This window comes from Neoarius graeffei, chromosome 5, assembly GCF_027579695.1.
Source record: "Neoarius graeffei isolate fNeoGra1 chromosome 5, fNeoGra1.pri, whole genome shotgun sequence".
Classification (NCBI taxonomy): Eukaryota; Metazoa; Chordata; class Actinopteri; order Siluriformes; family Ariidae; genus Neoarius; species Neoarius graeffei.
In genome coordinates, this window is record NC_083573.1 from 8,975,933 (window position 1) to 9,003,566 (window position 27,634).

The 27,634-nt window shown below is 42.9% G+C and overlaps 1 protein-coding gene across 2 annotated transcripts in view; it reads left to right on the forward strand.

The window, feature by feature from the left end:
• The window catches only part of rhbdl1 (rhomboid, veinlet-like 1 (Drosophila)), an 87,389-nt gene that overhangs the window by 21,041 nt on the left and 38,714 nt on the right, over positions 1–27,634 (forward strand). Inside the window, exons 1-4 of one of the 2 annotated variants that reach the window (XM_060920388.1) lie at positions 13,030–13,178; positions 13,295–13,453; positions 13,669–13,893; positions 14,056–14,204. In XM_060920388.1, coding sequence (XP_060776371.1) covers positions 13,388–13,453; positions 13,669–13,893; positions 14,056–14,204 — 440 coding nt within the window. In that variant the 5' untranslated portion in view covers positions 13,030–13,178; positions 13,295–13,387. Of the gene's footprint in view, positions 1–13,029; positions 13,179–13,294; positions 13,454–13,668; positions 13,894–14,055; positions 14,205–27,634 lie in introns of those variants that run through there. The other variant, XM_060920389.1, reaches the window with a different exon arrangement.

The following is a 27,634-nucleotide window of genomic DNA, read 5'->3' on the forward strand; positions in this document are numbered from 1 at the left end:
CAGTTTAGGGCTAGTAATGAGGTAAAACAGTAAAATAACGATGTGATTTGAAACAAGCGATTGTAATCATGATTCGGTACAAAATCGGTATCCAGGAAAGACCTAATCTTTGAGAAGCAAGGATGGGCCGAGGATCTTCAGTTTGTCAACAAATGCATGAGAGAATTTTTGAAATGTTTAAAAACAACGTTCCTCAAAGAAAGATAGGAAGGGATTTGGATATTTCACCCTCTATGGTGCATAAATGATTCAAGGAATCTGGAGGAATTTCATTGCATAAAGGGCAAGGGCCCAAGCCTAATCTGAACACCCGTGATTTTCAATCCCTCAGACAACACTAGATCAAGAACTGTCATTTCTGGGATGGACCGTCACACAGTGGAAATGTGTATTGTGGTTAAACAAATCAGTCTTGAAGGTCTTTTTTTGTAAGAAATGGACGCCATGTGTTCTGGACCAAAGACGAAAAGGACCATCCAGACTGTTACCAGTAGCAAGTCCAAAAGCCAGGGTCTGTCATGGTATGGGGTTGTGTCAGAGCCCTTGGCAAAGGTAACTTACACTTCTGTGATGGAGCATTAATGCAGAAAAGTACATTGAGATTTTGGAGCAACATATGCTGTCTTCAAGAACCGTCATTCGTCTATAGCTGATATAACCACAGGGGCTCAGGATTACTTTGGCAAACATTTGTTAAGCTCTACAATACGGTGTTACGTGCACAAATGCCAGTTAAAACTTTGCTGTGCAAAAAGGAAACCTTATGTTAACTGTGTCCAGAAGCGCCATCAACTTCTCTGGGCTCTGAGGCATCTGGCATAGACCATCATACAGTGGAAACGTCTATGATGGTCAGACGAATCAGTATTGAAGGTCTTTTTTTTTGGAAGAAATGGACGCCGTGTGCTCTGGACCAAAGATGAAAAGGACCATCCAGGAACAAGTCCAAAAGCCAGGGTCTGTCATGGTATGGGGTTGTGTCCGTGCCCTTGGAAAAGGTAACTCCTGTGATGGCAGCATTAATGCAGAAAAGTACACTGAGATTTTGGAGCAACATATACTGCCTTCAAGATGACACCTTTTCCGGGGATGTTTCAACAAGACCACATTCTGCACACATTACAAAGGCATGGCTGTGGAAGAAGAGGGTGCCTGTCTCCTCTGTCCCCAATAGAGAATATGTGGTGAAGTTTGAAACAAATATATATATGAAAACGACATCTTTTAAGTGTTGTGAGAAGGAATGACAACATTATAAAGTGGTAATTGTTTTACTGTCCCAACTTTGTTTGCAGGGGCGTATCAAGCTTTCCAAAAGTGGGGGTGTTCTGGAATGAGGAAGCCATATCATTAGAAATTGGTTTATGGCTATATACACGCCCGGCGTGTACACTGTGATGTACTGTCAATGACCGATATGGAACTTTTTCATACCCATGGTCCATGGATGCAAATGAAAGGGAGGACAGCAGAAAGCCTATAAATCCAGTTGACTCCAGCCAAGTTCTGCATTTCATGCAGAGATCATGTTGGGTTTTGGTGTTGTTACTGCCAGGGCTATGTAATTATTCAGTAAGTGAAGGCAAAAAGTATTGAGTGATAATTCTAGGTTGTTAGGGTTTTGCTGGGATTCAAACCTGGTTTGCTTGTGTGATAATCCAGTAAACCCCCAATAGGCCACCAGGGGGATGACTCAAGCACAGAGGCGTGAGGCGGAAGTAGAAAAGTATCAAAAAGTTTATTTACAAAATGTACAATCCACGGCAAAAAACAAAAGTAATCCAAAAGCTCAGAAGGTAAAGGGAAAATAAAAAAATATCCAAAAGTTCAAAGTCCAAAAATAAGAAAAGAAAAGGCAAAAATGCAAACGCTCAGAAGATCTCAAAACTGGTAAAAACAAAATTCAAAAAGGTCCAAAAAGAAAGCAAAGTACAAAAACCACAAAGACACAGGCAAGGAACATGGAACAGAGGGAACTAGCACTAACAGGCATAGCATAGGAAAAAGACTCCATGACAAGGGAACAAACAGAGGGGTATTTATACACACACTAATTAAGGAACAGGGCAGGGTAGGAAACAGGCAATGAAGACAAACACAAAAACACAGTGGCGGCCTCTAGAGGCCAAAACAAACATGACAAGATGGAAATAACAGCGGCCTCTAGAGGCCAAAACAGTCCCAGTCCTAACATGGGTAACAGGATACTCTTCTATAACAGAGATGTCAGTATTGCTGCCTACACTGGTATACACTGATATAAACAAAACCAAAAACTTCACATAGCCCAAGAAGTCATACACAGTGTATAGATCATACACCATCATGCATAACAGTTTGGACTGGGATCGCTTTGTGTGAGCAGGAGGCATGGCTAATCAGTTCATGTTGGAGAAGTGCAGCATTCTCTTCTAAAAAGTGATAAGCAGTTATAATGCATGAAAAGTAGACTTGGTACAAACACACACACTCGTAATAAAAAACTTGCCTCAACTGACTTTACAACTAGTAACTAACATCACTGTCAACAAATCCTGACAACCTTACTTTACCCTGACACACTATTTGTGTTTGAAACAACAATGTGTTTTTTCTTTGCTCCTTATAAGAAACAAATTGTTGAGCAATCATTTGTCTGTCCAACAGGTCAAGTTTGTTCTTCTGAACATGACACACAGCTACACTATTAAGACGTGTTTGTGTCATGCTACTTCGCAGCCACGTTTTCAGCCTTCGGAGGCTACTGAAACCCCTTTCAGCTTCTGCTTTCAGAGCCACAGAGCCAGGCACAGTAAGCACCGCATGCGACGTCAAACCTGGAACGGTGAATCAGGAGCGGTAAAACTGGTGTTGGCTCTGCAGCTCTGCAGACAGATACTGTATTATTGAGCGCTTTCGGCACGCTACGCAAACTGGCTATTACAGTGGTGCTTGAAAGTTTGTGAACCCTTTAGAATTTTCTATATTTCTGCATAAATATGACCTAAAACATCATCAGATTTTCACACAAGTCCTAAAAGTAGATCAAGAGAACCCAGTTAAACAAATGAGACAAAATATTATACTTGGTTATTTATGTATTGAGGAAAATGATCCAATATTACATATCTGTGAGTGGCAAAAGTATGTGAACCTCTAGGATTAGCAGTTAATTTGAAGGTGAAATTAGAATCAGGTGTTTTCAATCAATGGGATGACAATCAGGTGTGAGTGGGCACCCTGTTTTATTTAAAGAACAGGGTTCTATCAAAGTCTGATCTTCACAACACATGTTTGTGGAAGTGTATCATGGCACGAACAAAGGAGATTTCTGAGGACCTCAGAAAAAGTGTTGTTGATGCTCATCAGGCTAGAAAAGGTTACAAAACCATCTCTAAAGAGTTTGGACTCCACCAATCCACAGTCAGACAGATTGTGTACAAATGGAGGAAATTCAAGACCATTGTTACCCTCCCCAGGAGTGGTCCACCAACAAAGATCACTCCAAGAGCAAGGCGTGTAATAGTCGACGAGGTCACAAAGGACCCCAGGGTAACTTCTAAGCAACTGAAGGCCTCTCTCACATTGGCTAATGTTACTGTTCATGAGCCTACCATCAGGAGAACACTGAACAACAATGGTGTGCATGGCAGGGTTGCAAGGAGAAAGCCACTGCTGTCCAAAAAGAACATTGCTGCTCATCTGCAGTTTGCTAAAGATCACGTGGACAAGCCAGAAGGCTATTGGAAAAATGTTTTGTGGATGGATGAGACTAAATTAGAATTTTTGGTTTAAATGAGAAGTGTGATGTTTGGAGAAAGGAAAACACTGCATTCCAGCATAAGAACCTTATCCCATCTGTGAAACATGGTGGTGATAGTATCATGGTTTGGGCCTGTTTTGCTGCATCTGGGCCAGGACGGCTTGCCATCATTGATGGAACAATGAATTCTGAATTATACCAGCAAATTCTAAAGGAAAATGTTAGGACATCTGTCCATGAACTGAATCTCAAGAGAAGGTGAGTCATGCAGCAAGACAACGACCCTAAGCACACAAGTCGTTCTATCAAAGAATGGTTAAAGAAGAATAAAGTTAATGTTTTGGAATGGCCAAGTCAAAGTCCTGACCTTAATCCAATGGAAATGTTGTGGAAGGACCTGAAGCGAGCAGTTCATGTGAGGAAACCCACCAACATCCCAGAGTTGAAGCTGTTCTGTACGGAGGAACGGGCTAAAATTCCTCCAAGCCGGTGTGCAGGACTGATCAACAGTTATTGCAAATGTTTAGTTGCAGTTATTGCTGCACAAGGGGGTCACACCAGATACTGAAAGCAAAGGTTCACATACTTTTGCCACTCACAGATATGTAATATTGGATCATTTTCCACAATAAATAAATGACTAAGTATAATATTTTTGTCTCATTTGTTTAACTGGGTTCTCTTTATCTACTTTTAGGACTTGTGTGAAAATCTGATGATGTTTTAGGTCATATTTATGCAGAAATATAGAAAATTCTAAAGGGTTCACAAACTTTCAAGCACCACTGTATATTCACGCAACTGCTGATTGGTCGGGTGAGAAAAACTGTTTTGAGTCCGTTGCTTGGCTGTTTTTTGTCTAACGTTATGGCAATAGTTTACTTCCTTGTTACACATTTTATAGTAGCTGTATAATTTTCATAATGATGTCATTTTAATCTGACAAAAGTGCGGGGGATGAAGTTGTGTTTCAACAAAAGTGGGGGGGATGAAACGTACGCATCCCCCGCGGGTGATACGCCCCTGTTTGTTTGAAATGTATTGCCAGAATCAGAATTGAAATGTGTTAATTTTTATTTATAATAAAATTCATGAGGTAAAACATCAAATAATGTGCTGTTGTATTGTTTTGAGTTCAATACAGGTCAAAGATGATTCACAAATCATTGTTTTCAGTTTGAACCTAAATTTCAATATACCGTCCCAACTTTTTCTGATTTGGGGTTGTCATTTTAGGGACAACGTGATTGGTTCAACGGCCTACCATACATCATCTGAACGTTTTCTCAACGTACACATTAACTCCCTCCAGCTTCACTGTTCACGTTGTTTTTGTAAACTCCGAAGAAGTGGTCAAAGAGAGCGTCCGCGTGCCGCTGAGGCGTTTTTAGACTCTCACCTGCCCCTAGTGGGCAGAATTATAACTCCTCCTGGTGTACAAAAGGTACGCAGGCAAGTCAATGAGCAGTTCGGTTTTATGTAGCTGCTGCGTCCTCGACTTGCACATTAAGCTTAAATGATGCTTCTGTTTACTGGTTCAATAGGCAACTGAAAAATGAACAGTAGCCAACTAAATATCCACCCAGGAACTGCTTTTATCTTTACAGTGTTGTCTTTATTCACTTCAAATTGCATATTTCGAAAAGCTACTGGGGAGCAGTTCGGACCTCGAGTGCAGTGCTAACTACTTCCCGTTAGCTTTTCTTCTTCATTAGTATAGATAATGCAAGTAAATATTCCCAGATTTATCCTTCGAGTTAGATTTATCCTGGCTAAGGTGTTGCTGTAGTCAGCAGAATTAGAACCGAGTTTGTCTCATATTGATGCGTTGTCTGTTGTCTTGCCTACACACCATATCTGTTGGCCATTATGAGTAGAAAATGTGCCTTGGAACTAAATGAAGAACAGGAAATGTTTGTAAGTGTGTCTGAGAGAGGGTGTGTAGGTACATTTGTGCGTGTATGAGTGTGCAGGCACCATCTGTGCAGAGAAGGTGCTATGCAGGGAAATGAGCCAGACCCAGAATTCTTTGCTGGAGAAGTGGAAAGTCTCTGGTGACGGAGCTCGAGTCCACAACGCAACTAATCAGCGCTCTAAATTAAACTGCACCACGACTTCCCTGAACACACTGTGCTAATCTGCTTTACGCCACAGCCTGTCTCTCTCTCTCTGCTTCGGCCAATCTTACATTCCCACAATGCTTCACTCTCTCAGTACCGTTTGTAAAAGAATCCCACCATGTTTTAATAACTGAGACTGGATTTTAAAATGATTTGGCTTTGTTCCTAATCGTGTTTTTGCGATCAAAACCCCTTCGTACTAGCTAACCATTTAAAAAAGATATTTGAGGTGATCTTTTGAAAATTTACTTGCTTCAAACTTTTTTTTTTTACATTACATGATCAGTACTTCCTGTTTGATTCACGTACAGACTCTGCATGCTAACATATTAGCTAGCTAGCAAAGTGACATTTTCTAGAAAGCAGCAAACTAGTTGGTTGTTTCTGTTGCTCTGAAAAGAAAACTGAGGCACGACAGAAAGCCTCCTTAAAGCTAGGCGGCCTTTCGATTTCATAAAATCGGTGAAATTTAGTTCCCTCTGAAATGTGGTCATTGTGATATATGTTTATTTCTGTAATATCTCACAAAATATCAGGCCATTCTGTGGCTGGGAAGTTATTTAATTTGAGGGGATTCCTGAGCGAATAATGTGCATGAAATCACCTGCTTCGCACAGTCAAGCGGACAGAGGAAGTCCGTGTATGTGTGTGCATGCACAGGTTTACCTTTAACCGTGCACTGACAGTACCATCATTTTGCCGAACAACGAACAACTAATTACACCGAGGTGCTCGCTGAGCGCCGATATTTATTACACTACGTTCAGACTGCAACCTGAAACGACCCGTATCCGATTTGTTGTGAAATCCGATTTTTTTGTTAGGCCGTTCACATTACCAATTATATGAGACTTGTATGCGATCTCCAATATGAACAGACAACGACCCAAAAGTGTCCCACATGTGCAAATTGACACGTAATAAGCACATCTACGTAATACGTAAACAAAAAAAAAGCGCACTCTTCAAGTTTGCAAGTAAAGCACGGAGATGAGGCGAGACCTGGCGATGTGGTTTTTGTGGCGGTGGCGGAACTCACACAATAATCTGATTAATGTGGGCAGCAGACTAATGAGACCGAAGGTGTCAAATTACTGGAAATTTCCAGAACAATCTTATAATCTTGTAATACAGGATGGTTTAAGTTATAAATCAGTTATAGAAACTGTTTTATTTAATCAGGCTAACAGATCAACATCCAGGTCCCTACCAAATCCACCATTAGCTTGATCAATTCTATAAAAGTCTATTTAAATTCTGAAAACTGTACAAATGTTGTTGTTTTCCACCAAAGAGGCGGGATTAGCCAACGCAGAATAGTGACGGGGCGGCACGGTGGTTTAGTGGTTAGCGCTGTCGCCTCACAGCAAGAAGGTCCTGGGTTCGAGCCCCGGGGCCGGCGAGGGCCTTTCTGTGCGGAGTTCGCATGTTCTCCCCGTGTCCGCGTGGGTTTCCTCCGGGTGCTCCGGTTTCCCCCACAGTCCAAAGACATGCAGGTTAGGTTAACTGGTGACTCTAAATTGAGCGTAGGTGTGAATGTGAGTGTGAATGGTTGTCTGTGTCTATGTGTCGGCCCTGTGATGACCTGGCGACTTGTCCAGGGTGTACCCCGCCTTTCGCCCGTAGTCAGCTGGGATAGGCTCCAGCTTGCCTGCGACCCTGTAGAAGGATAAAGCGGCTATAGATAATGAGATGAGATGAGAATAGTGACGTTTGTCTCTTGTTGATGACGTGTAGGTCGCATGAATGCGACCTGTCTGGTCAAACTTCAGTCGCATGTGAAAATAATGGTTATGCATCGGAATTAGGACCACATATCCAAGCGGCCTGGGTCGCATGTGAAAAAAATCGGATCTGTGTCGTTCAGATTGTCAATAACAAATCGGATACAGGTCGCATATGGGCAAAAAAATCGGATATGGGTCATTTCAGGGTGCAGTCTGAACGTAGTCTTAGTTTGGTCCTGCGTTTCCTTACCTTCGTATAGAACATAACGTCTTTTCTTCTCGCTTTCTTTCCATTACTGTAGTCTGTCTTTCACGTTTCATTCGCACACTCACGTCCTCCATTTTTCTCTCCTGTTTCAAATTTGTATCCCACAATGCCTTGCACAACCAGGGAAAGCCCACTACGTGATACAGGATGTAGTAGCTTGAATTGGGTCATGGTGAAGCAGGAAAAAATAGTGGAGAATTTAGGGCCATGTGGTTGATAATTGATAATTGGATGTCAGGGAAAATTCTTTTTATGACCTACACTTAGAATCTGAAAGGCAGGCTACCTTTAATACTGTAATACTGCAGTATTAATTATATCAATCATATCGTGTTATTAATGTAATTATGCTGAATTTATATTTTGAATGTCAATGATTGATTGATTAAATGAATGTTCAAGTTTTTCAGTGGCTTAGTAACGGAAAATTGGTCCCCCCCCCCACATTAGAGTGACACTCCCCACTCATAGGTGAGCAGATGTATGTGGAAGACGGCGGATAGCGCTTTCCTTGGAGTGTGTTCCACTGCCCTGTGTTCCACAGCCTGAGCAGCAGTTTGAAAAGGTGGCTGGCTTCATGTGTCTCAGAGGAAGCATGTGTTAGCTTCCACCCTCCTCAGGTGTATGAGAGCGGATAACGTTCTTGCATTACCCCCGTACTCATTACAAATCACTAGTTCGACAAACGTTGCCAGCCGGGAAAGAATTAAGACTCGGTGATTATTGTTTCATTCTCAATGACCAGTACTTTTATTCGTACTTCATAAGTAATTACCCAGTATTCATTAGTAGTTAGTGTTGACTAGTGTTCATATAGTACTGCTCTTTTGTTCCTGCTTGGTGTCTGCGTAGCAGCCGAGGAGTTGTTGAACTGTGTGTCTTTTCCACCTCTACGTCTCATACCGAACTTCACTTGAGCTCGCTTTTAAAACAGCACAGGAGATCCCAACAGTACTGGAAACCCAGCAAAAGTCTGTACAGCGCTTAGAGATCTCCCCTAATGTTAACCGCAACCATGGAAACAGCAGATAGTTTAGTTTTTTTTTTTTTTAATGGAACAACACTGAGGGAGATCAGATGGTCAGTGGTGTCTCACTGAGGCATAACAGCATCTTTGATTAGTGCTTTTCTGTTAGTTTTAGTGGATTCTGTCATGGTGGCTGAGGTGAGTGTCAGCAAGAATTGGAGGTTAACAGAGTCATCATTCATTCGCTCTCTCGCTCGAGCCGTCCCTCCCTCTCTCCAATCAGACCGTCTTCGGTCACCTGCCGTGAGTCAGCCACTCTGATTTTACTCAATCCTTTGCTTTTGTTTGTTTTTTTAACCTATCCACCTCTTTTTCTCTCTCGTTCTGTCTCTACCTTAATGGGTGACACTTTGGTCACTGGTAACCATGGCGACACTGCAGCATGTCTGCGTCGAATCAGTAACGTTTTTCATTCCTCTCTCTCTCTTTCTCTCTCTCTCTCTCTCTCTGCCATCGCCCTCTGCACTCATCTGCCTCACTTCATCACCTCAGTGGCCTCTCGCTTTTGCTGTTTGCTTTCCTTTATTTCGTCACTTTGGTACTGTATGTGGGTCTCCTCCCTCCATCCATCCATCCATCCATCCATCCATCCATCCAACCCTTAGTAGCCCCTCCCCTCCATCTTGTTCTCACTTCACAACCTCATGTTGATACAATCTCTCTCTCTCTCTCTCTCTCTCTCTCTCTCTCTCTCTCTCACACGGGGAAGATGGGGAAATAATTCATTTCCTGACCTAAAAGACAACCTCCTCCTTGAAACAAATCAAATGTGTTTCTATCGATGGCACTGATTTGCCTCAAAGCCCAACCTGAAGGCTCAACATGTGTGTTTTTTGAAATGCTTTTCTGCCCACCTCAGTTGTAAAGAGCGGTTATTTGATTTGCTGTCAGCTCTCCAGGCTCCCACTAACGCATTAAGTTCTTGTCAGAGATCAGAGCTGATGTGGAAAGCGGCGTGGAGGCAGACGCGTCCTTAACTCGTAACATGCGTGTCTACGTGTGTGCCTTTTTATGATTTCATCATTTCGAACATCTCTGTCTCACACACTCGTCTTTGAGTGTGGATGGACATGCATGTGCCTGTCTGACTTTCGTTCGTGAATAAACAGCCGTGAATGTGCAGCGTGGTGAAGGAGATTAATAAAATTAAAACCTGGTTTACGCTCAATTAAACTGCTCTCAGTTATCACACACTCACTATGTAAATAAGACACTTAGACACTTAAATCATAGGTTACTGGTGTTGCATCACAACACAGCCATTTTAGTTTTGTGTGTGTGTGAGAGAGAGAGAGAGAGAGAGAGAGAGAGAGAGAGAGATTGGACTGGTGTTATTATAATTAGCCTATATACACTCATCAGCGGGCGGCACGGTGGTGTAGTGGTTAGCGCTGTCGCCTCACAGCAAGAAGGTCCGGGTTCGAGCCCCGTGGCCGGTGAGGGGCTTTCTGTGCGGAGTTTGCATGTTCTCCCCGTGTCCGCGTGGGTTTCCTCCGGGCGCTCCGGTTTCCCCCACAGTCCAAAGACATGCAGGTTAGGTTAACTGGTGACTCTAAATTGACCGTAGGTGTGAATGTGAGTGTGAATGGTTGTCTATGTGTCAGCCCTGTGATGACTTGGCGACTTGTCCAGGGTGTACCCCGCCTTTCGCCCGTAGTCAGCTGGGATAGGCTCCAGCTTGCCTGCGACCCTGTAGAAGGATAAAGCGGCTAGAGATGATGAGATGAGATGAGACACTCATCAGCCACTTGATTAGGAACACCCATACATCCACCTACTGGTTGATGCAGTTCTCTAATCAGCCGATCCTTTGACAGCAGAACGATGCATAAAGTCATTCAGATACAAATCAAGAGCTTCGGTTAATGTTCACAATGTTCAAACATCAGAATGGGGAAAATTGTGATCTCACAACTATGACTTTCTTTTACTGTGGCATGGATGTCGGTTTGAGCCAGATGAACTGGTTTGAGTATTTCAGAAACTACTGATCTCCTCCTGGGGTTTTCACACACAACAGTCTCGAGAGTTTACACAGAATGGTGCGAAAAACAAAAAACATTGAGTTGAGCGAGGGACAGCTCTGTGGGTGGAAACAAACGCCTTGTTGATAAGAGAGGTCAGAGGAAAATGGCCAGAATGGTTTGAACTTTTTTGCCAGGAAGGATATCGTAACTCATATCACTCTTTACAACCATGGTGAGCAGAAAAGCATCTCAGCACGCAACAGCAGAAGATCACATTGGGTTCCGCTCCTGCGGCCAAGAACAGGAGTCTTGGAATGAAGAACAAGTTCCAATTAAAGTGGCCTGATACAGTGGATATAAAAAGTGTACACACCCTGTTAAAATGATATTTTTTTTACATCAGAAAAACCTGAGACCATGAGCAATAATTTCAAAACTTTTCCAATCTTTTAATGTGACCTATTAACCTGTACAATTCAATTGAAAAACAAACAAATCTGTTTGGGGGGGGGGGATGTACAATAAACTGGTTGCGTAAGTGTGCACACCCTTAAACTAATAGTTTGTTGAAGCACCTTTTGATTTAATTACAGCATTCAGTCTTTCTGGGTCGGAGTCTATCAGCCTGCCACTTCTCGACTTGGCAATATTTGCCCACTCTTCCTTGCAAAAGCGCTCCAAATCTGTCAGATTGCGAGGGCGTGTCTTGTGCACAGCCCTCTTCAGGTCACCCCACAGATTTTCAACTGGATTTAGGTCTGGGCTCTGGCTGGGCCGTTCCAAAACTTTTTTGGGGGTCATTGTTGTACTGAAAGATGAAATTCCTCTTCGTCTTCATCTTTCTAGCAGAAGGTTTTTGGGCCAAAATTGACTGGTATTTAGAACTGTTCATAATTCCCTCCACCTTGACTAAAGCCCCTGTTCCAGCTGAAGAAAAACAACCCCAAAACATGATGCTGCCACCACCATGCTTCACCGTGGGTATGGGGTTCTTTTGGTGATGCGCAATGTTGGTTTTGCGCCAAACATACCTTTAGGAATTGTGGCCAAAAAGTTCAACCTTGGTTTCATCAGACCAGAACACATTTTCCCACATGCTTTTGGGAGAGTTGATGTATTTTTTTTATTTTTTTTTTAATTTGCAAAATTTAGCCGGCCTGGATGTTTTTCTTTGACCCTACCTCGTAGTCCAGACATATGGAGAATACGAGAGATTGTTGTCACATGTAGTACACAACCAGTACTTGCCAGAAATTCCTGCAGCTCCTTCAGTGTTGCTGTAGGCCTCTCGGCAGCCTCTCTGACCAGTTTTCGTCTCGTCTTGTCATCAATTTTGGAGGGACGTCCAGTTCTCGGTAACGTCACGGTTGTCCCATATTTTCTCCACTTCTTGATGACGGTCTTCACTGTGCTCCATGGTATATCTAATGCCATGGAAATGTTTTTGTACCCTTCTCCTGACTGATACCTTTCAACAATGATGCTTTGTAAGCTCTCTATGAACCCTGGCTTTTGCTGGAGGATGCAACTGAGTAAATGTCCGAACTTTATTTGGCGTTAATCAGAGTCATTTTAACTGATGGCGGGTGTGAACCCAAAAAGACTGAATGCTGGAATTAAATCAAAAGGTGCTTCAACAAAGTATTAGTTTAAGGGTGTGCACACTTATGTAACCGGTTTATTGTACATTTTTTAAAAATATCTTTTCTCCCCTCACAGATTTATGTGTTTTTCAATTGAATTGTACAGGTTATAGGTCACATTAAAGGTGAGAAAAGTTTTGAAATTATTGATCATGGTCTCGTGTTTTTTTTTTTTTTTAACGGGGTGTGTACAATTTTTATATCCAATGCGTGTGTGTTGTCTTTCTTCTGACCCCGTAATGTGTTATGAAGTGGACAGATGAACAGGTTTTCTGGTTTTATTTCAATCTAATCTAATGGAGACTGGTTTATCTAATTTCTGAGGCTGGTCTAGTTGGTGTTCGGCTTTTCTCTCCAGTTTACCTGAGAGGAGTTAGTTCTAGCATGACTTGCTAAAACAAGCCTGAGGAAAAAAGAAAAGAAAGAAAAACCACATTTAAAACCATGAAACTAAACCAGGCTCGAAGCATCATGACCAGTCAGAACCAGCTTGAACCGGTTGAAGCTGCTTACCAGCGACATGCTAAACAGCTAAGACACTTTTTTCGCTAGATAGTGTTGTTCGCACCTTCATCAGAAGGGCATTTAGGCTGTAGCTTAGCAGTTTTAGCTACTTTCTTATTTTATGATATGCAAAAATGAATAATGCAATAAAATTCAAAGTTTTTTTTCCCCTCAGTTTGAGTAAGTAGCCTCAGTGTAGTTAGCTAGCTACTTTATCTGGTAGGAGATACTTAGCTGTTTCTTGCTCTCCCTCATCTTCTCTCTCTCTATATATGTGTGTGTGTGTGTGTGTGTAGCTGGACCCCGAGCAGACTGGTTTCATTGCGGTGGAGAACTTCACCAGTCTGGCGGAGCAGCATGAGCTGCAGCTGGACCCCAACAAGCTGGACATGTTGCTGGCCCTCGTTCAGAGCGACCAGCACGGCCACGTCTGCTACCAGGAGCTCATCGAGCTGGTGAGACACACGCACACACACACACAAATTACATCTCCCATTACACACTGCCCTCTTGACTCCAGGGAAGTGAGCTTGGCGAAAATAATGTCGATGTTTAGACTGTGTGTGTGTGTGTGTGGTCTTTTGAACAAAGAGCTCTTGATTGATTACACCACATCATTACCATAGAGTCAACAGGGCTCACACTGTTCGTCTCCTTCCGTCTCCTTCAGCTAAGCAGTAAACGCTCCAGTAGTTTCCGGCGTGCCATTGCTAATGGGCGGCGCACTCTACAGCGCGAGATCCTATTGGACGAGACGGGCCTGGGCGTGTACAAGCGCTTTGTGCGGTACGTGGCGTACGAGATCCTCCCGTGTGAGACAGACAGACGCTGGTACTTTCATCAGAACAGGCTCTGTCCTCCACCTGTCTTTATGGCCATCATCACCATAGTGCAGGTGTGCAAGCGCACACACACACTACCACACTTTCTTTTTCTGTCGTTATTGCTTTCCATAAGCCTCAAGCTTACGAAATAATATTTGTATTGTTGTTTCTAAAAATGGCATCAGCTCCTTGGACCTGCCATGACTGTGTGTGTGTGTGTGTTTATGTGCTAGATTGTGGTGTTTATGTGTTACGGAGTGAGGCTCAACAAGTGGGTTCTGCAGACGTATCAGCCGGACTTCATGAAGAGCCCGCTGGTGTATCATCCAGGACACCGAGCCCAAGTCTGGAGATTCTTCAGCTACATGTTCATGCATGTTGGGTAAGAATACACGCGCACACGTTCACACAGCCTGACGTGCGGATACAAACTGATATCAGTTCAATAGAAGACCATACACATTAGCCTTTCAGCATTTTAGGTGGTTGCTCTATCTATCTATCTATCTATCTATCTATCTATCTATTTAGTGACTGCCGTATAAATGTTAAATAATACATTATGGTTGCACACGGAATGGCACGGTGGTGTAGTGGTTAGCGCTGTCGCCTCACAGCAAGAAGGTCCGGGTTCGAGCCCCGTGGCCGGCGAGGGCCTTTCTGTGCGGAGTTTGCATGTTCTCCCCGTGTCCACATGGGTTTCCTCCGGGTGCTCCGGTTTCCCCCACAGTTCAAAGACATGCAGGTTAGGTTAACTGGTGACTCTAAATTGAGCGTAGGTGTGAATGTGAGTGTGAATGGTTGTTTGTCTCTACGTATCAGCCCTGTGATGACCTGGCGACTTGTCCAGGGTGTACCCCGCCTTTCGCCCGTAGTCAGCTGGGATAGGCTCCAGCTTACTGGAGCCTATCCAGTAAGCGGTTACAGATAATGGATGGATGGTTGCACACACACTTGATCTTGGTGTAAAGTCCATAGCTTTTGGGCTGCTCTTGTTTATACCTTTTATACAGATGCATGGAGCAGAGTCAATATTATTGATCACGACAATGTCCTGAGATTAGAAACCCGTTTCAAGTCCTGTGCTGAAGAACTGTGCTGATTCTGCAGTACCTCAGTGCATATACAGTGGCATGCAAAAGTTTGGGCACCCTTGCTGAGCTTCGGTTAATATTCACAATGTTCAAACGTCTCACAAGTGCAACTTTTTTCAAGACTCCTTTATTGTCACTGCGCCGTACAGTGCGGTGAAACTGAAGCACACAATCCAGTCGGTGTGTTCATACACTTAGTATTGGGGGGGGAGAGGAAAAAAAAAGAAAAAAATAAGATCTGTACAAGATAAATATTCAAGCAAGAAGATACAAATCTATACAAAGATAGATAAGTCAAATTAAAAAAAAAAGGTAGTTCGACACATCCAAGGTGTGACCTCCAGTGGCATGCAAAAGTTTGGGCACCCTGACTGAAAATGTCTGTTACTGTGAATAGTTAAGTGAGCAGAAGATGAACTGATCACCAAAAGGCATAAAGGTAAAGACGAGGCCATTTCTTTTCAGCGGTTTCTGCAAGATTTGTGTTTTATTTTTGTTTTGTACAACTGGAGAGTGAAAAAAGAAAAGGAACACCATGCGAAAGTTTGGGCACCCCAATGCATTTGAGTTCTCAGGTAACTTTTACCGAGGTTCCAGACCTTAATTAGCTTATTGAGCTGTGGCTTGTTCAAATTCTTCGTTAGGAAAGGTCAGATGATGCAGATTTCAAAGCTGTAGAAATTCTCTGACTCCTCAAACTTGTCCCTAAAATCAACAGCCATGGGCTCCTCTAAGCAACTCCGTCGCATTCTGAATAATAAAATAATTGATGCTCACAAAGCAGGAGAAGGCTACAAGAACGTAGCAAAGTGTTTTCAGGTAGCCGTTTCCTCAGATCGTAATGTTATTAAGAAATGGCAGTGAACAGAAACAGTGGAGATCAAGGTGAGGTCTGGAAGATGAAGAAAACTTTCTGAAAGAACTGCTCGTTGGATTGCTAGAAAGGCAAATAAAAACCTGTTTGACTGCAAAAGACCTTCAGAAAGATTTAGCAGACCCTGGAGTGGTGGTGCACTGTTCTACTATGCAGCGACACCTGAACAAATATGACCTTCATGGGAGAGTCATCAGAAGAAAACCTTTCCTGCATCCTAGCCACAAAATTCAGCGTCTGAAGTTTGCAAACGAACATCTAAATAAGCCTGATGCATTTTGGAAACAAGTCCTGTGGACTGATGAAATCAAAATAGAACTTTTTGGCCACAATGTGCAAAGGTATGTTTAGAGAAAAAAGGGTGCCAAATTCCAGGAAAAGAACACCTCTCCAACTCTGAAGCATGGGTGTGGATCGATCATGCTTTGGGGTTGTGTTGCAGCCAGTGGCACAGGGCACATTTCATTGGTCGAGGGAAGCGTGGATTTGAATAAATACCAGCAAATTCTGGAAGCAAACATCACACCATCTGTAAAAAAGTTGAAGTTAAAAAGAGGACGGGTCCTACAATAAGACGATGATCCAAAACACACCTCAAAATCTACAATGGAATACCTCAAGAGGCCCAAGCTGAAGGTTTTGCCCGGGCCCTCACAGTCCCCTGACCTAAACATCATTGAAAATCTGTGGCTAGATCTCAAAAGAGCAGCGCATGCAAGACAGCCCAAGAAACTTGTAGAACTGGAAGCCTTTTGCAAGGACGAATGTGTGAAAATCCCCCAGGTAAGAACTGAAAGATTATTAGCTGGCTACAAAAAGTGTTTACAAGCTGTGATACTTGCCAAAGGGGGTGTTACTAAGTACTGACCATGTCAGGTGCCAAAACGTTTGCTTCAGGTCCTTTTCATTTTTTTGGTATTTTACGCCTGTAAATGATGGAAATAAAAATGTAATCTTGCGGAAAATATGAAAGAAATGTCTCGTCTTTACCTTTATGCCTTTTGGTGATCAGTTCATCTTCTGCTCACTTACCGGTAACTATTCACAGTCACAGACATTTTCAGCAAGGGTGCCCAAACTTTTGCATGCCACTGTGTGTGTGTCACACAAGATTAATGAAGCGTGTGTGAGTGAAGTCCAAGCAAATCCTTGGACCTTTGCTTAAGACACTGATTTCATAACCTGGCAGATGCTTTAATTCGTCTTCATGAACTGGTTTATCCTGGTCAGGGTTCCTGTGGAGTCGACAGCGAAGTATTTATTGAGCGTAGATGCGATTGAGGAAATGCAGTGCGATTTTGATGCGGGCGGCATGGTGGTGTAGTGGTTAGCGCTGTCGCCTCACAGCAAGAAGGTCCGGGTTCGAGCCCCACGGCCGACGAGGGCCTTTCTGTGCGGAGTTTGCATGTTCTCCCCGTGTCCACGTGGGTTTCCTCCGGGTGCTCCGGTTTCCCCCACAGTCCAAAGACATGCAGGTTAGGTTAACTGGTGACTCTAAATTGAGCGTAGGTGTGAATGTGAGTGTGAATGGTTGTCTGTGTCTATGTGTCAGCCCTGTGATGACCTGGCGACTTGTCCAGGGTGTACCCCGCCTTTAGCCCATAGTCAGCTGGGATAGGCTCCAGCTTGCCTGTGACCCTGTAGAACAGGATAAAGCGGCTAGAGATGATGAGATGAGATGAGATTTTGATGCATCGAAGCAAAGCGTAAAAATCTTCACTAACCTTTCTTGCTAACGTCATGCAAACAAGCCAGCTTACGTCACTTCTGGGTTCCTACTGGTGGTGCAAATGCAAACAGAAAAAAAAAGCTCTTGAAGGTATGTAGTTCTCCGGGGAAGCTCCCCAGTGGGTAGTTCCTCTCAATAAGTCCTAAGAGCTGTTTTACAGAATTAAAATATGTTGAGCCATTCTTGAGATATTCCAAATCAAAGGTTGAAGAAACGGCTTAATTTTTTCGAAAACTGACGTAATATTCTGAATGAAATTCACACGGTCCAAAATGGCCTCATTAATGAATGAGATCAAAAGTTTTTTCTTAATAACTTTCCTATTTTTCAAGATATTTACATGGAAATTGGCAGGCATGTAGATGGTTATATACTGAATACAAAATGTCAAAAACGAGTAAAAACAAATAATGCAAATCTGTATTTAATTCGCATTAATTTTGCTAATTTGGGGGAGGCGGCACGGTGGTGTAGTGGTTAGCGCTGTCGCCTCACAGCAAGAAGGTCCTGGGTTCGAGCCCCGGGGCCGGCGAGGGCCTTTCTGTGCGGAGTTTGCATGTTCTCCCCGTGTCCGCGTGGGTTTCCTCCGGGTGCTCCGGTTTCTCCCACAGTCCAAAGACATGCAGGTTAGGTTAACTGGTGACTCTAAATTGACCGTAGGTGTGAATGTGAGTGTGAATGGTTGTCTGTGTCTATGTGTCAGCCCTGTGATGACCTGGCAACTTGTCCAGGGTGTACCCCGCCTCTCGCCCGTAGTCAGCTGGGATAGGCTCCAGCTTGCCTGCGACCCTGTAGAAGGATAAAGCGGCTAGAGATAATGAATGAATGAATGAATGAATGAATTTGGGGGAAAAGTGAAATCGGTCTACTCCCTTCTTCAAAGTTTCATCAAATGGCATTATTTGTGCAATATAACTGATTTTAACTTTCTCAGCGACTTTGTAAACTGTTTTTCCTCAAGTCAGTAACATCTGGAGCCTGACATGAATGCATCCCAGTCAGGAATGTCATTCACATCTACCATTCTCTATCAAAATAAAAAAAAGTAATAAAAGATTATTTCTGATACCGTCTTTGTGGTCTGTAGGTTTGTATTTCTCATAAGTAGGGCCTACTAGTGTTTTTATGAAAGAATATAAACGATAATATTCACAGCTCACAAAAACTGTGTGAGCCACATCCAGTAAACAATTCACATTAATTGAAATGAAATTGACACTCGCGTGTTTCTGACTTCCGGATTTTAAAAATATCATTCTGACCACGAAGAGCTCAATATTTTTCATCAAAACAACTACAATTATATTCTAAAATAGTTATTTATTTACATGAATGAAGTTTTATTTGAAGAAATAAGTACAGTTAGGTCCATATATATTTGGACACTGACACAAATTTTGTTTTTTTACCTGTTTACTGAAACATATTCAAGTTATAGTTATATAATGGACATGGACATAAAGTCCAGACTTTCAGCTTTCATTTGAGGGTATCCACATTAAAATTGGATGAAGGGTTTAGGAGTTTCGGCTCCTTAACATGTGCCACCCTGTTTTTAAAGGGACCAAAAGTAATTGGACAATTGACTCAAAGGCTATTTCATGGGCAGGTGTGGGCAATTCCTTCGTTATGTCATTCTCAATTAAGCAGATAAAAGGCCTGGAGTTGATTTGAGGTGTGGTGCTTGCATTTGGAAGATTTTGCTGTGAAGAAAACATGCGGTCAAAGGAGCTCTCCATGCAGGTGAAACAAGCCATCCTTAAGCTGCGAAAACAGAAAAAAAACATCCGAGAAATTGCTACAATATTAGGAGTGGCAAAATCTACAGTTTGGTACATCCTGAGAAAGAAAGAAAGCACTGGTGAACTCATCAATGCAAAAAGACCTGGATACTCACAGAAGACAACAGTAGTGGATGATCGCAGAACAATTTCCATGGTGAAGAGAAACCCCTTCACAACAGCCAACCAAGTGAACAACACTCTCCAGGAGGTAGGCGTATCAATATCCAAATCTACCATAAAGAGAAGACTGCATGAAAGTAAACACAGAGGGTTCACTGCACGGTGCAAGCCACTCATAAGCCTCAAGAATAAAAAGGCTAGATTGGACTTTGCTAAAAAACATCTAAAAAAGCCAGCACAGTTCTAGAAGAACATTCTTTGGACAGATGAAACCAAGATCAACCTCTACCAGAATGATGGAAAGAAAAAAGTATGGTGAAGGCGTGGTACAGCTCATGATCCAAAGCATACCACATCATCTGTAAAACACGGTAGAGGCAGTGTGATGGCTTGGGCATGCATGGCTGCCAGTGGCACTGGGTCACTAGTGTTTATTGATGATGTGACACAGGACAGAAGCAGCCGGATGAATTCTGAGGTATTCAGAGACATACTGCGTGCTCAAATCCAGCCAAACTGATTGGTCGGCGTTTCATAATACAGATGGACAATGACCCAAAACATAAAGCCAAAGCAACCCAGGAGTTTATTAAAGCAAAGAAGTGGAATATTGTTGAATGGCCAAGTCAGTCACCTGATCTCAACCCAATTGAGCATGCATTTCACTTGTTAAAGACTAAACTTCAGACAGAAAGGCCCACAAACAAACAGCAACTGAAAACCGGTGCAGTAAAGGCCTGGCAGAGCATTAAAAAGGAGGAAACACAGTGTCTGGTGATGCCCATGAGTTCAAGACTTCAGGCAGTCATTGCCAACAAAGGATTTTCAACCAAGTATTAGAACTGAACATTTTATTTACAATTATTTAATTTGTCCAATTACTTTTGAGCCCCTGAAATTGTGTTTAAAAAATGCTTTAGTTCCTCACATTTTTATGCAATAATTTTGTTCAACCCACTGAATTAAACCTGAAAGTCTGAACTTCAACTGCATCTGAATTGTTTTGTTCACAATTCATTGTGGTAATGTACAGAACCAAAATTAGAAAACTGTTGCCTCTGTCCAAATATTTATGGACCTAACTGTAGGTAAAGCTATGAAAACGCACCTCAAAGTCTCCCATGGAACATAACATCAAAACTAGCTGTCGGAAAATTTTGCTGAATACTGATTGATATTCACGAGTAATCCAGTCGGAAGCCGATCAGAAGAGAGAGAGCCTGACCGCTTTCCCGTGACTCAAAAAGCACCGGCAGTTTCCCGACATCACGCGAGCAGAGTGTACTCTGTTGCAGGGCCGCTGACAGCTTTGGCTGGGCCCGGGACAAAATGCTCTGAATGCCCCCCCCCCCCCCCCCCCCCCCCCCCCCCCCCCGGGCCAACACACACACACCTCTCTTATCCCAGTCTCTACTCACGCGATTGGGGTGCTCTTGAAGGAGCAGCGATGGACGGGGGATTTCGGGCAGGGCTGGGGGGCGAACATAGTATACTGTGCGTGCGTGCGTACTGTCCAGTGTGAAAAGCAGAGAAGAACACACCGCTCGAGAAATGGTGGGATATGATTGCGGGCTAATGTGAATATTCTTAGCTTCAATCAGATATATGAAACACAATGTTATTAAGCCGTTGTGGTTATGAAATGATTCAATGCCCTGTGCGTTTGATATGGTGTTCAGTGTGACTTGCTCTCCCCTCGTTTGTAACATGAATTGCGTGCCGCGCGTGCCTTGGTTGGGGTTACTTTACAGGGCTGGAAAAAGTTGGCTGTGTCTTACCTGGCTCAGCTGCCCCACTGCCTTTGCTAGTACCTGCTGCATCATCCGAATCTTTTTTAAAATATTTATGCAGTGAGCCCCTGAGTCTCTTGGTTTCTTCCTCTCTTTTTCTCTTTTCTTTTCTTTTCTGTGCTCCTGACTTTTGCATGTTGGCAAATGGCACGCACGTTGATTGTCGAAGGGCTATGATCGAACGATGTCGTTTTTTCCCCCTTAAAGGTGGAGTACGAGATTTTGGAATAACGGTTCCCGCAAGCCATATTTTGAAAAGAAACATGCCGCCCTCGCCATGCTCCCCCCCCCCCCCCCCGCGTCTCCACCCCCCTCCCCCTTATAAAGCCTGAGAAAGTCAGACTTTATAATGGGTGTCTATTGCGTTACACACCAGTGGAGCTCGTTAAGTTAGACTCTAACTTATTACACTCTACTCTATTAGAGTGTAGAGAGCTTGGAAAAATAGCTCAAACTTTCTCATTTAAACTGTGTTTTCAGCCCCAATTTTCACTCCAGACACATAATTTTCTCAAAAGTAGTAGCCACACTTGTCCTGATTCACACAATGTGTCTACCTACATGATAGGATTTACAGTTTTTGTATGAGAAGCCTGAAAGTGAGGAGAGAACAGGTGCGCAGCCCCATAGACTGCCATTATAAACTTGGCAGAAAAGTCACTCGTTTTTAACTCGCTCTAGTGACCTCATTTTTTACACTACAGACAAAAAATTACATCAGTGTGTTCAGGAGAGCCTTGTGGCGCTCACTGTGAAAGAAATTTGTGAACATCTCCTTCCGTTTTCGTGTAAATCTCCGTTGTTTGGAGGGAGTGCACTGAGAAAATCCTGTGACACTCTGCTCGCAGCGCGCGGGTTGGGGGAGGGGCTGCTCTCTCTCTCTCACACACACACACACAGAAGGGACGGGCTGAAAGAGTTAGACCAAACCATTTTTGCATTAGGGGTGGTAGGGGGTTCTTAACGCCTTTCTCAAAGACAATAAAGGCAAAAGATCTAGAAATCATTTATTGAATGCAAATATAGCACATTTCTCCCCCAAATCAACACATTTTGAAATGAAATAAAATAATCGCAACTTCATGAGAGCCCAGTTCTGGGCCCCCCCCATTCCTGGGCCCAGGACAACATACCCGTTTGTCCCCCCCTGTCGGCCGGCCTGCTCTGTTGTACCAACTTCAACCTGCCGTTACTCCCAAACTACTGAACAGATCTTGACGAGAGAAATTTCTTTGGAAAGCAGAAATTATAAGCTTTTTAATGATAGTATTCATAATAGAAAATATTCAAGAGTTAAGCAATGACAGATTTGGAAACTTAGATGAGCGTCTGCATGCACAATTTTCCCAGCATGGCCAGCGAGCGTCTGATATGCCGACAGTAACCCGAGCTCAGGATTGAACTGGGGAACCTGGACTTAGACCATGCCACCCCAAACACTTTAATCCAAGGCAGTTTGCAAGTAAAGTAGCTGAGAATCTTTGTTCAAGATCCCACCATTTGGGATTGAGATGTGCGGTCTGGGATTTGAACTCACAACCTTCCAAGGACTAACATACAGTGGTGCTTGAAAGTTTGTGAACCCTTTAGAATTTTCTATATTCCTGCATAAATATGACCTAAAACATCATCAGATTTTCACACAACTCCTAAAAGTAGATAAAGAGAACCCAGTTAAACAAATGAGACAAAACTATTATACTTGGTCATTTATTTATTGAGGAAAATGATCCAATATTACATATCTGTGAGTGGCAAAAGTATGTGAACCTTTGCTTTCAGTATCTGGTGTGACCCCCTTGTGCAACAATAACTGCAACTAAACGTTTCCGGTAACTGTTGATCAGTCCTGCACACCGGCTTAGAGGAATTTTAGCCCATTCCTCTGTACAGAACAGCTTCAACTCTGGGATGTTGGTGGGTTTCCTCACATGAACTGCTCGCTTCAGGTCCTTCCACAACATTTTGATTGGATTAAGGTCAGGACTTTGACTTGGCCATTCCAAAACATTAACTTTATTCTTCTTTAACCATTCTTTGGTAGAATGACTTGTGTACTTAGGGTTGTTGTCTTGCTGCATGACTCACCTTCTCTTGAGATTCAGTTCATGGACAGATGTCCTGACATTTTCCTTTAGAATTCGCTGGTATAATTCAGAATTCATTGTTCCATCAATGATGGCAAGCCGTCCTGGCCCAGATGCAGCAAAACAGGCCCAAACAATGATACTGCCACCACCATGTTTCACAGATGGGATAAGGTTCTTATGCTGGAATGCAGCGTTTTCCTTTCTCCAAATATAATGCTTCTCATTTAAACCAAAAAGTTCTATTTTGGTCTCATCCGTCCACAAAACATTTTTCCAATAGCTTTCTGGCTTGTCCACGTGATCTTTAGCAAACTTCAGACGAGCTGCAATGTTCTTTTTGGAGAGCAGTGGCTTTTTGCTTGCAACCCTGCCATGCACACCATTGTTGTTCAGTGTTCTCCTGATGGTGAACTCATGAACATTAACATTAGCCAATGTGAGAGAGGCCTTCAGTTGCTTAGAAGTTACTCTGGGGTCCTTTGTGACCTCGCCAACTATTACACGCCTTGTTCTTGGAGTGATCTTTGTTGGTCGACCACTCCTGGGGAGGGTAACAATGGTCTTGAATTTCCTCCATTTGTACACAGTCTGTCTGACTGTGGATTGGTGAAGTCCAAACTCTTTAGAGATGGTTGTGTAACCTTTTCCTGACTGATGAGCATCAACAACACTTTTTCTGAGGTCCTCAGAAACCTCCTTTGTTCGTGCCATGATACACTTCCACAAACATGTGTTGTGAAGATCAGACTTTGATAGATCCCTGTTCTTTAAATAAAACAGGGTGCCCACTCACACCTGATTGTCATCCCATTGACTGAAAACACCTGACTCTAATTTCACCTTCAAATTAACTGCTAATCCTAGAGGTTCACATACTTTTGCCACTCACAGATATGTAATATTGGATCATTTTCCTCAATAAATAAGTGACCAAGTATAATATCTTTGTCTCATTTGTTTAACTGCATTCTCTTTATCTACTTTTAGGACTTCTATGAAGATCTGATGATGTTTAGGTCATATTTATGCAGAAATGTAGAAAATTCTAAAGGGTTCACAAACTTTCAAGCACCACTGTAGAACCTTACCTACTAACCGATGAGATATGGTAGACATATGCTTCAGATGACAAATTCACCCTAACCACCATTCATTCTGTTTTTAAGTGAGTTGTAATAGATTGGTGATATCAAAGAGCTCTGAAGTGGTTTGGTTGACTTCATTGTTGCTTTCTCATAATTAAGAAGTGTTATTCTCTTTCTGCACAAGTTACTAATGAGCACTTCCTTTTTTGATACCCATGCTGGACTGTCATTGTGGTTTCACTCGAGACTTGGTTCTTCATGCAAGCTGCGCATTGTTCATTATCTTCATTACTAAGAGACACTCAGATTTGGTGTTGCTGCTGCTCTACTTTTGTAATGCAGTCCTTGGAGTAGTATGAGCACTCCAGTTTCCCCAGTTCCTATTCTCCAGTCTGCATTCCTATGGAAAATGGGGGTTAACAAAGGGTTCTTGGTCCAAACTGAAATCAGAACAATTTGGGACAGTATGTTGAAATTGAAATTAAAACTGAAAACAGTGATTTGTAAATAATTTTTGACTTGTATTGCACTCAAAATAATACAGCAGCACTTGAACATGAATCTTATTGTTTTGGGGTGTTTTTTGTTTTTTCCAAAATCAATACATTAAAAAAAAAAAGTTGGGACAGTAAAGCATTTACCACTTTATAATGTTGCCATTCCTTCTCCCAACACTTAAAGGATGTTTCGGGACTGGAGACACCAAGTGATGAAGCGTTTCAGGTGTTATTTTCTGCCATTCTTCCTGCAAACAGGTCTTACAACAGTAAGAAGCCTTCATCACATACAGTATTCTCCATTGGGACAGAGGGGACAGGCACCCTCTTCTTCTACAGCCATGCCTTTGTAATGTGTGCAGAATGTGGTTTTGCATTGTCTTGTTGAAACATCCCTGGAAAAGGTGTTGTCTTGAAGGCAGCATATGTTGCTCCAAAATCTCAATGTACTTTTCTGCATTAATGCTCCATCACAGAAGTGTAAGTTACCTTTGCCAAGGGCACAGACACAACCCCATACCATGACAGACCCTGGCTTCTGGACTTGTTGCTGGTAACAGTCTGGATGGTCCTTTTCGTCTTTGGTCCGGAGCACATGGCGTCCATTTCTTACAAAAAAAGACCTTCAAGACTGATTTGTCTGACCAAAATACATGCTTCCACTGTGTGATGGTCCATCCAAGATCCTTCCAAGCCCAGAGAAGTCAACGGTGCTTCTGGACACAGTTAACATCAGGCTTCCTTTTTGCACAGAAAAATTTTAACTGTCATTTGTGGATGTAACCCTGTCTTGTACTGATTGACAAAGGGTTGCCAAAGTAATCCCGAGCCCACGTGGTTCTATCAGCTGTAGATGAATGACGGTTCTTGATGCAGTGCTGTCTGAGGGATCGGAGCTCACTGGTGTTCAGATTAGGCTTGAGCCCTTGCCCTTTACACAACAGATTCCTTGAGTCGTTTAATGATTTTATGCACCATAGAGAGTGAAATATCCAAATCCCTTCCTAACTTTCTTTGAGGAACATTGTTTTTAAACATTTCAATTATTTTCTCATGAATTGTTGACAAACTGGAGATCCTCGGCCCATCTTTGGTTCTCAAAGACTAGGCCTTTCCTGGATACTGATTACAATCACCTGTTGACATCACCTGTTTCAAATCACATCATGATTTAATGGTTTTTTCATTACTCGCCCTAAATTGCCTCGTCACAACTTTTTTGGAATGGGCTGCAGGCCTGAAATGCAGGAATGGATGCATATTAACGAATGAAATGAAGCTGGCCAACAAAACATGAAATATCTTGGGTTCATCCTGTCTGCAATGAAATGCAAGTCAAAGTATATTTATAAATCACTGCTTCACCCGGACCTTCTTGCTGTGAGGCGACAGCGCTAACCACTACACCACCGTGCCGCCCTAAATCACTGCTTTCTTTTTTTAATTTGCATTTTCCACACTGTCCCAACTTTTTCCGATTTGGGGTTGGGGTCAGCTTGCAACTTGACTTGATTTCAGTTTGGTGATTTCCTGATCAAATCCATTCCTCAGTTAATGACTAGACTTACAAATGACAAATTAGCAGCTATTATTTTGGATCTTAGTAAATCAGGGCCTAAGGTTTGAAATTCAGTCATTCCTGTTAGCATAACTGAGGAGTAGAAAAGTGGATTTGATCAGGAAATCAGCAAACTGAAAGCAAGTCAAGTTGCAAGTTGACCCCATAATGTCCAACCCCAAATCAGAAAAAGTTGGGAAGGTGTGGAAAATGCAAATAAAAAAAGAAAAAGACCTTAGATCATGCCAAATTTAGCTTGACGTCATTCAAGCCAGACCATTATGAGGACTCTGGATCTGAGGAATTCTGTATACTGTGGTCGTCATTGGTTGTCCATCGCTAGCGATGATGACTGCTTCATTAGGATGCACAGAAACACAGATGGGCCGCGAGGCCCGCACCACAGTGACAGTCATCTGCAGAGGTGACACAAACGGCCTGGCTGAGCTGCCATGGAATGTCTGCCTTTGTGAGCCCTTGTATGCTCCCTTTGACGCTTGTCTTCCCCTCTCCTAATGAAGTGCCTTGCACAGTAAGGTAAGACAAACGATGTCGTGCCCCCATCGTGTTGTCTCTCTGGACCTCCAGACCTGATGCCAAGTGGTGCACAAAAGTGCCACAGACCTGACAGGTATGGAAGTTGCCCCGCAGTGACAACTGACTTGCCGAGTGATACCATCTGTTAGCCATTTGAGTGGCTCTTCTGCATGCCATCCAGTGGTGTGCCATTGACCCTGTTGGGTTCATTGCACCGAAAAGCACCCTGCTGCCAGCGCCTTATTGGTGATTCACTATTTAACCCATAGCTGGAACCCAGGCAGGTACTACCAGTCTCGGTCAGAACAGACCTGGGAGCAATGGTGATTAAGGGGTAACTCCACTTTCTCCAATACTTGAGTCCTCCTGGACCTGAGACTCACCACTGGTTGCAAGTTGTATGCAGGACTAGTATACTGTGGTAGATTAATTTCAACATGATCAAGATGGATGCTGTTAGTAGATGCAGTTCCATAATGAGCGAGTCAGAGGCAACAATGGCAAGGAAGAAACCCTGAAATGACACGAGGAAGAAACCTCGAGAGGAACCAGACTCAAAAGGGAACCCATGCTCTTCTGGATAACAAATGGGATTTTCATCATTACTCAAAGCAGCTATACCATGAAAAGGAAAAAATGCACTTATTAGATGTA